The sequence below is a fragment of the Ailuropoda melanoleuca genome, chromosome 10, assembly GCF_002007445.2.
Source record: "Ailuropoda melanoleuca isolate Jingjing chromosome 10, ASM200744v2, whole genome shotgun sequence".
NCBI classification, from domain to species: Eukaryota; Metazoa; Chordata; class Mammalia; order Carnivora; family Ursidae; genus Ailuropoda; species Ailuropoda melanoleuca.
In genome coordinates, this window is record NC_048227.1 from 29350467 (window position 1) to 29360016 (window position 9550).

Consider the following 9550-nt stretch of genomic DNA (forward strand, 5'->3'; position numbering starts at 1 on the left):
AGGGGCAGCTGGACTACGCAGAGCACGTTCGCCGGGACTCAGAGGTGGTGCTGCTGTTCTTCTACGCTCCATGGTGTGGCCAGTCCATCGCCGCCAGGTCAGAGATTGAGCAAGCAGCGAGTCAGCTTTCGGACCAGGTAATGCTGACATTCGGCCTGCAAATGGATGACTGTCAGCTCTGTGCAGGGCTGGTTGTTCCCAGAGCGACCCCTTACCCAGCTGGCTGACTGAGCCAGGGTGAAGGCCAGGAGCCTTACTTTATAAGTTGTGAAGCCTTCTGTAAAGAAAAAGGGTTTCTGATGGTGAGGGTCATAGTTGGTTAGAGGCAGGAGAGGGAGCAGATTCTGTGTTTCCTTGTGATGCAGGTCAGTGTTCCTCTCAGGGTGCCATGCTGTTTGGTTTCAGTGCTGAAAAGCCTAGTTGAATATCCATTTGCTATTGCTCGATGAGTTCTTTTCTTTTTTAATAGTCATATTATTTATTTATTTACTTGAGAGAGAGAGCTCGTGTGTGCATGAGCGTGGGGTTGGGGTGGGTAGGGAGGGGCAGAGAGAGAATCTTAAGCAGGTTCCATGCTCAGCGTGGAGCCTGATTCAGGGCTGGATCTCACCACCCTGAGATCATGGCATGAGCCAAAACCAAGAGTCAGACTAACCCAACCAGGTGCCCCGCTGATGCGTTATTTTCTGTAAGATAGATTTATGTGTCATGACTACAATTTAACATGCTGCCCTTTTAAAAATACTTGGACCAGAACTATATGCAACACTTAATGAAGGCTACCTTTGTGCTAGACCAGAGGGATGGGCAAATGAGTCATCTGTATGGTAGTGGTTTTCAACCCAGGGGAGCTCAGTTGCCTTTTATGAGGTACCTTTTGCTGTCCTGAAAAGGAATTCATAGATGATAAAACTTCCCTACATGTATAATTGCCAAAGAGTCAACCCAGTACACTAATTATAACGTAGAGGTGGAGGCAACAGAAGTAACGTATAATCAGGTCATGTATGTTTCAGGATATAAACGCTCAGACAGAATAGGTCCTGGTCCCTTTATGGAGCACTCCTGGGGTGGACAGTTAGAAATGCAGACTGGTAAAGGTGTGTTGTGTTAGAGACTCAGGTACTGCGGGGCCACTGCTCTCACTGATTTCGAGTTTCCTGAATGGTGAACAGCTCTTGGTAAAGTCTGGAACCAAACAAAGTATTTTCTGCCTTAGGTTTACATAGGAGTTGCCTTCCCAAGAAATTCTGTGATTACAAAAACCATGCTTTGGATTCACATATAAAATGGAATTAGGTCCTGGGCTTGAATAATAACAGACAGGTTTTCCCCAGCCTCATTGTTGGGCAGGACATTTCAGACTGCTCTTGGGTGCTGCAGATAACTCTTCCCTGTGGAAAGAAGTTTCGAGCACCGTGGGCTGTCTCCCACAGCGCCTGCCCACCCCATGCCCTGTAGCTTCCCAGTCGCTGTAGCAAGCAGAAGAGCATCCCACAGATTTCTAAAAGGCTGCTGCTGAGAACCACTGATCTGAGGTAACTTATGCAGGCAGTTGAGTTCCAGAAGTTTCTTTGGAACTCTGGGTTGGTTTTTCCTAGGAACAATGTTATAAGTGCTGGTGAGGCTTTCTGCCCGACCTAGCAAAAGCCTTTTGAACCATTATAGATTCCTGAATGTGGTGTAAAGTACTGTTTAAATCTAGCTCTTCATTAGAACTCTTCATTGCCTAGGACATTGGTTCTGAGGGGATTGGGATTTTGTGTTCCAACTTTGGACCCATGGATTCAATCAATTCCCTGTGCTTTCTTTACTCTCCTCCCCCTTTAAAAATGGCTAGTAATAGGGGTGCCAGGCTGGCTCAGTTGGTAAAACATAAGACTCTTGGCCTTAGGGTCATGAGTTCAAGCCTCACATTGGGCAGTAGAGCTCACTTTGAATGAATGCGTGCTAATAATAACCAAACTGGCAGACACTTCAGGGAGGAAGCGGGAACTCTAATGTAGCATTGGGAGGCAAGTGATAGGTTAGCCTAAAAGAAGTCACCACTTCATTCCCCAAGTTTTCTGAATTAAGAGAACATGTAGGGGAACAAGGGGGGTATCTACTGTGTTTAGGGCAGGTGTCAGTTACTTGTTACCTCATTGTCAGCTGAAGCAGCTGTGTCCTTCCGAGTGATTATAGGAATGATGTTGTGGTGTGCCGGGCCCTGTGCTGTTTCTCATGACAGCTCTGTATGCGGGTGCTGGCACCCCTGTTCTTGGAAGCAGGACCCCGGACTTGGATGGTGGAGCAGTTGACCAAGGATCACATGACAAGTAGTGAAGGTTATAGTGCCATCCACAGCTAACAGGCACTGCTTTTTTCAAATTTTTTTCCAGCTCCTTTCAAATTGAGAGCTATTATTCTGTGTTCTCACTAGGGAAAAAGGGGGGGTTTATTTTTGGAAACTGGCAAAAGTCTTTTGAGCCACAATGCTTTAGTAAAATTAGCAAACATGGTAGATTGTGCCCTATTTTTGAGTGAAAAAATGAGATGTCACTTTAAAGATACTGTTATTTTTCTTTCTCATAAATGGGCTCTAAAAGGAGCCCTAAAGAGTTTCCACTAAGTTTTGAGCAAGATTGCTGTTTATGATGTGTAAGGAAGGCCTCTGAAAGTGACTTTTCATTTGTAGTCTTCATATTTTTTCAATATTATTATGAAAATTTCTTCACATAGCAAAGGTAAAGGAATTTTATATATGCCTGCCAGTTAAATGTTGTTATTGACATTTTATTTTGCTTATTTTATCATGTATTTATTCCTCTTACTATTCCTCTAGTCAGTGGTTCTCAGCTAGAGGAAGTTCCCCCCCACCGCCCCAGGGGACCTTCGGCAGTGTTTGGAGCTGTTTTTGGGGATTGCTGCTTGCGAGGGGGGAGCTGCTGGCATGTAGTGGGTATAGGCCAGGAATACTGCTAACCCCTACATCCAGTGCGTAGGACTGCCCCTCACAACAAAAACAAACCTATGGAAAGCCTCATAACAGTGGAAGGCCAAAATAGCAGTAGTGCCAAAGTTGAGAAACCCTGCTCTAATCTATTAGCCCGTCTTGTTTTGGGTACATTTCAAAGTAGATTGGAGACATTTCTCCTTTAATATTTTAGCATCTGCCTATGAATATATATTTAATTTGTGTTTTTGCTGCTTAGTACTGCATTTTAGAGCATAGCTTTAATTATCTTATTCTTACTGGTTTTTAATATAGTCGTTAAAAATGGTCCTTTGATATTTGTGACGTTTTATTTGCAGCTAACATTTTTTTCCTTCTCCCACGCTCAGTTTAACTATCAAAAGATATCCTTCCATTGCGTTTTAGTATAATCATGCTTAGGAAAAGCTCACTGGTGCTCATTCACTTTAGAATTCAAAGCAAATCATTTCCTTCTTGGACTAGACTGTAAAATACTGGTAAAATGCTAGAGTCCTAGCTAGACACCATAGATGAAAGTCTGTCTTTTTTATTGTGGTGGTAGATGATGGCCTTCTTTGAATACTGGAGATAATTTTTTTTTCTCACTTTCTGTTTCGGAGAGGAATAGTTCCATTTCTATGATTTTATCTTTAAAATCTTGGTAATTTTTCAGTTGTTATTCATAGTCATTTGAAACCTTTTTTGGCTCTGCAGGTGTTGTTTGTGGCAATTAACTGTTGGTGGAACCAGGGGAAATGCAGAAAACAGAAGCACTTCTTTTATTTCCCTGTGATATATCTGTATCATCGGAGGTAAGAACTTTGAACTAGTTTTCTAATTCCAGTTAAGTTCCAAAGTGAATTTTTTTTTTCTGTTTTGAAGTATTATATATTCACTGTAGGCAATTGAGGAAATACAGATAAGCAAAAAATACAGATAAGCAAAAATAAATAAAAGGATCTGGATATTTTATCAGCTGTGCATAATCATAATGTGTTTTGATTTATATCCTCCTCTGACTATACATGTCCACCCTCTTTTTTTTTTTAAATTAAAAAAAATGGGATTGTGTAGAAGTAGTATTTCCTAAACTGCTTTTTCTTGCTTGTGTGAATATCTTTTCATGCCATTACGTAGTGTATGGCATTGTTTTTGATAGTGCCAGCTGCCCCATTATGCAGCTGTACTTTTCAGACATTCCGAAGTATTTTATTGCATGAAAATATGCAAAGGTCCTTATCCTGTTACCTGGCAACATACATAGTCAGGAGGGAATCTTAGCACCTTTTCTGCTGGGAAGAAGATTACTACACGTCCACTGTCCTGTGCCCATAATCCTGAAATCCAAAGAGCTTTGAAAACCTGAAAGTTTTCATAAATTTTGTTCCCACATGTGTAACTCTAGCCTGAAGTAACAAGAGGCTGCCTTTAGTCTTTATCCCACTTAAGGGTCCAGTTTATTTATTATGGTGCAGAAATACTGGTGTCTGATTTTGAAATACTGCCCAGACCTTGCTGTGAGTGTTAAGTAATGTCTGAAATCGGACTTGAAGAATTTTGAAGACAGATGAGACTTTGGACTTTGTTCAGTGTAATTGGCTTGAAGTTTGTTAATGAGGGTAAAATGGGTAAAGAATGTTTCATTAGTAAGAGCTTTACTTTTTATGCTTTCTATTTTCCCTCCCTCTGAACTTCCTAGGCTTTAATCAATGAGGATTTATAAGAAACATCAAACTGTCATTTGTGGATTATCTGTCACATTCCATCACACCTCATGTTTCTAACATAAAATGTTGTGTGGCATGTAGTATTGTTTATCGGGAGCTGTTAAGTAATATTTGAGCACAAATGCCCTTTCTTACCCTATCTCCACCTTCGAAGTCTCTTCTACAACCAGGAGAACTTCTCAGAGTGTAACTTGCATTGGAAGGTGCTAAAGCTCTCTGCTCTATAATAGGGTAGATGAGCTTGCCCTGTGAAGGTCCCTGCAGTTCTCTTTTTGGAAATAGACAATATTTGAAGATAGGAAGTAGGGCACAGGTGCCCAGTGAGGAATATAGGCCTTGCCACTATAGGTAACCGAGCCAACTGCCCAGAGGTGGGCCTAATTTGCTGTGATATTAAAATCAGAAGAGTTCCCTTGAATCAAGTACAAAATATCTTTTTGGGTTATATGGCTGTGCAGTATATTGTCTTATACTGTTTGTTTTCTTAGATTTATGGAAAGATTGAAAGGACATGCAAGGAACTTTAGAAACATCTAGTCCAACCTTCTCATTTTACAGATGAGGAATTTGAGGTTGGTACTCTCCTTGAAGTGCTTGCCCCTCATCTTTGCCTGTTAGGTTTTACTTGTTTCAGTTCGTTCAGACCTCTTAATGCTCATTTCAATATCTCCCATTCCCTGTGTACTAAAAACAAGCAAGTGCTAAGGCACAGAGATACTTGAAAGGTAGCCTTTTCATATCCTATTTAAGAATCTTCAAGTTCTGTGTTTTATACGTAACACATGAGTGAATGTGCTTCTTCAACTAAACTCTCTTGTGACCATTCAGTGGTGTTGAGGTTCTCTTGGTTTATCGTGCTTGCAAATGTGGTCCCTCAGCCCATCACTGGGCAGACAGACCATTGCTGTTCGCGTGTGTGTTGTTGTTGTTGCTGTGTTCGTAACGGCTTATCTACTAGTGGCTGCTTAGAGAGATTAATAGACTTTCTGTTTTGCTTCTAAGTAGATTCCATTTTTTTTGCTCGTATTGATACTGCTCACTAAGAAAGTTTTTAAAAGGTTCTGAAGCCGGGAGTAGTTTCTTCTAACACTCTGTACAAGGCTCGACAGCCCTGCATCAGCTCGTCCTGTGGTCGTGACTGTGGCATGTTGGTAAAGTGTTTTCTACGTCCTGCGTTTTGAGATCTTCTCAGCTTTTACAAGTCACTGGGTTCCTTCTAACGACACTCCAGGAGCCTCTTTGCCTGAGGAGATGATGTTTCCAGATTTGTTGGCTCCTTTTTGCTGAACAAAATATGCTAACGGATGATTTTTTTATTTAAGTTAAAAATTGTTAGTGGCTGATGGGGTTGGTGGTGGTGGTAATTTATGTAAGTCTTGAATTGATAGAATTGTTAACTCTGTCTCCCAGCTGTGCATGTAGAACGCTGTTTTTACTTTTTTCATGCTAACATTCTTCTGTTTGGCATCATATTTTCAGTGTACCCTGAAGAATTGTGTTTATCTCATCCCATTATACGTGTGTGTTCATTTATGTAAGCATATAGTATTGGGATCATAGCATTTATATAATTCTTTAGTGCTCTGTTTATTGTTGCTATTAACAGCAAGCTTAATGTCAATTTCTATTTAGACAGAAGAATGGTTATGGAGTTACTGAATTTCACCCTACTCCCCCACCCTGCCACATATCATTCAGTTATATTTGAGCAGCGTCTGCATTGTGCAAGATTGAGGAAAGCCATGTGAGGATTCTTTTTTTTTTTTTTTTTAAAGATTTTATTTATTTATTCGACAGAGATAGAGATAGCCAGTGAGAGAGGGAACACAAGCAGGGGGAGTGGGGAGAGGAAGAAGCAGGCTCCCAGCAGAGGAGCCTGATGTGGGGCTCGATCCCATAACACCGGGATCACGCCCTGGGCCGAAGGCAGACGCTTAACCTTTGTGCCACCCAGGCGCCCCCATGTGAGGATTCTGATTAGCTTAGGAGGGTAACTGAAAGTTGTATTATTTCTTAGCAATGCTAAATCAAATTCCTGTGCGTCCCTAAGCACACCTGGAAGGGAAAATAAGATCATTTTTGCAGGTCCCTAGCTTTGTCCCTTCCCATTATCTTTTTTTGTTACAGGAAAGCTTTGGATAGGTTTCAGGTTATTTAGTGATCCTTTGTTTAAGTGCCTATGGGAATATTTAATAAGTACGTTTTAGTAGGCCAAGGGTCAATTGCTCAGCTGGTTTTTTATTTCAGAGTGATGCGTAAAAGAAAGTCTGCCCTCCCTGCCCCCCCCAACGTTGAATTATGTAGTTAAGATCCAGGAATCCTTTAGCATTTGGTCAGTTTCCAGGATTGCCTTTCTGTTTGGTTTTGTTTTTTTAAAGAAATATTATGGGAATTTTTCTTTTCCCCCCAGAGGCTAGAATGAATGTTCTTGCTTGAAATTGAATTTGCAGTTGAATTAAGCTCATAGAAGAGTAGTGGCTGCTTGTGCCATGTGGCACATGAAAGGCCTCTTCACCTCCCGGGACACAGAAGGCTACTTACCAATGAAGCAGTCAGGATCGTTTTGTGGTGTTGATGATTTCAGTTATACGTTACAGGTTTAATGCATGGTGTATTATTATTTTTATTTTTTTATTTTTATTTTTTTGGTACTAGTTTTGGACCAATCGAATACAAAGGCCCCATGAGTGCTGTTTACATTGAGAAGTTTGTCCGCCGGGTGATGAAACCACTTCTCTACATCCCATCTCAATCAGAATTACTAGATTTTCTCTCAAACTACGAGGTACCTGTCTTTCATATCTCCTCCCATCCCCAAGGTTTCACCGGGTTGTGTTGGATTATTTATATTAGAAGTGTTTTTTATACCTCCTGATTTGCAGCAATGAAAAGATCACATTATAGATAAGCCCCAATTAAATGCTTTTCAAGATACTGGATTGTAGGTATGGCTTGGCCAAGTGAGTTTTAAGAGAATAGAACACTTGTAAAACCTTGTGAATTTTTTGTTTGGGAATTTCCAACAGACTTTCAGTTTGTGTTATGATGAGATTAGAGCATATAAGAATTAACTTGTTTATATGCATCTGCAAATTTTTAAAAATTTTATTTGACGCTTAATGGCATGTTACTACAGAATACCTGGTTTTACTTGTCAGCTGTAGTTTAGCTTAAAAAAAAACTGGGAACATGTGCCTTTCTATTTTATAAAGTGAATAACTCTTTCAAGGTCTTACTAACGGGAAGTTTCCTAACATGGCTTCTCTGCTGCTTTCCCATCACCAGCTTCATCCCCTGATAAATTATTTTTATAGGATCTTCAGTGTGTGTTCCGGACCACTTATTATTAAGAGGCCAGTTTAAAGCTTAAGATAATCTAAATAAATTAAAAGAACAGTTCCACAGAAAAATTCATTGGAGCAAGTGTAAATCATACTTGGGTACAGCAAGTAAAAATGATACTTAGATACAGGACCGTAGTACCTGAGAGATAAACCGTATGAATCCAGACCTCACTGAGGATTTAGTACTTGTGACTGGGTTGGATTTTACCTTTTGCGCTGGGGAGCTTTTATGTAGATTGGACATGAATTTCTTTGGGACATCATTTATGGCTTTCCGGTCATGTTAGCAACACCGTTTATGTGTTAATGATGAATAGATTCTCTAAACAGCAGTGTTAATATCTAGTTACTCTGCTTGTAAGTTCTCTGGTGTGCATTAGAGTGAACGTGTCCTTACTCTTATGTGGATACGGGTTGGATTTCCATGCCCTTCACAGGCTTGTCTCTTGTGCCAGGACAGGCTGGCAGGTGGGAACCACCCTGGGTGCCTGGGCCTGGTCCCTCTGGCAGTGCTAACTTGTTCTGTGACGTGGGGCAGGTCACTTGCCTCCCAGGCATCAGGGGACTGGAACAGGGTGTTTAACTCTTAGCTGCAATAGTTGTGTGATAAGTGGGTTTTCACGTAGGTTTGCAGTAGATGACAGAGTCAAGGAGGTGGTACGGCAGAATGGTGAAGAATCAGGATTTAGACACTGAGCTCTGTCACTTGTTAGCTGTGTGGCCTATGGGCTACTTAACCTCTTTAAACCTCCATGCCTTCATCTATAAACAGGGATTAAATAAGACATGAAAATGCATACAGGATGTAGTCCCAATAAATAAAAACTTACTCATAAAAATGGCATCATGGAGAAAATCCTGGGTATTTAGCACTGTTGAGAGAACTCAACATGTGCATAATGCTTGCTGGAACTCCCTACTTATATAAGAAGTCTTTTGTTTGTTTTGTAATTAAGATAATAAAAAATGGGGGCGCCTGGGTGGCACAGCGGTTAAGCGTCTGCCTTCAGCTCAGGGCGTGATCCCGGCATTATGGGATCGAGCCACATCAGGCTCCTCTGCTATGAGCCTGCTTCTTCCTCTCCCACTCCCCCTGCTTGTATTCCCTCTCTCACTGGCTGTCTCTATCTCTGTCAAATAAATAAATAAAATCTTTAAAAAAAAAAAAAAAAAGATAATAAAAAATGACCTGCAGGGGTGAAGAGGTTCTCGTTCAGGTATGCTCTGTAGGGACTTCTGTGGAGCACTGTGCCTAGTTTTGCCTGAAACCCTCTGTTTTTATCTTTACGTTTTCACTCAGTTTCTCCTAAATAATGAAGAGAGAAATGGCAGAGGAGCAATGACACATGAATAAATAGCATACATTATGTGTTTACCCTTTCAAAGAAAAGTGTGGAAAAAATTGAGATCATTTAGCCTTAGGACAAGAACACCGAGAGGCAACTTCATTATTATTTTCAGCACTGTTGGAGATTTGTATCCAGAGAGTTCTGAGCCAGTTCTTTTTTTTTTTTTTTTTTTTT

At 40.8% G+C, this 9550-nt stretch overlaps 1 protein-coding gene across 2 annotated transcripts in view; it reads left to right on the forward strand.

Moving 5' to 3' along the window:
- TXNDC11 (thioredoxin domain containing 11) overlaps positions 1-9550 on the forward strand; it is a 60370-nt gene continuing 50820 nt past the window's right edge. The window contains exons 1-4 of one of the 2 annotated variants that reach the window (XM_019806255.2): positions 121-137; positions 3671-3768; positions 5172-5255; positions 7339-7468. In XM_019806255.2, the coding sequence (XP_019661814.2) occupies positions 5242-5255; positions 7339-7468 (144 nt within the window). In that variant the 5' untranslated portion in view covers positions 121-137; positions 3671-3768; positions 5172-5241. Of the gene's footprint in view, positions 138-3670; positions 3769-5171; positions 5256-7338; positions 7469-9550 lie in introns of both variants that reach the window. The other variant, XM_011232706.3, reaches the window with a different exon arrangement.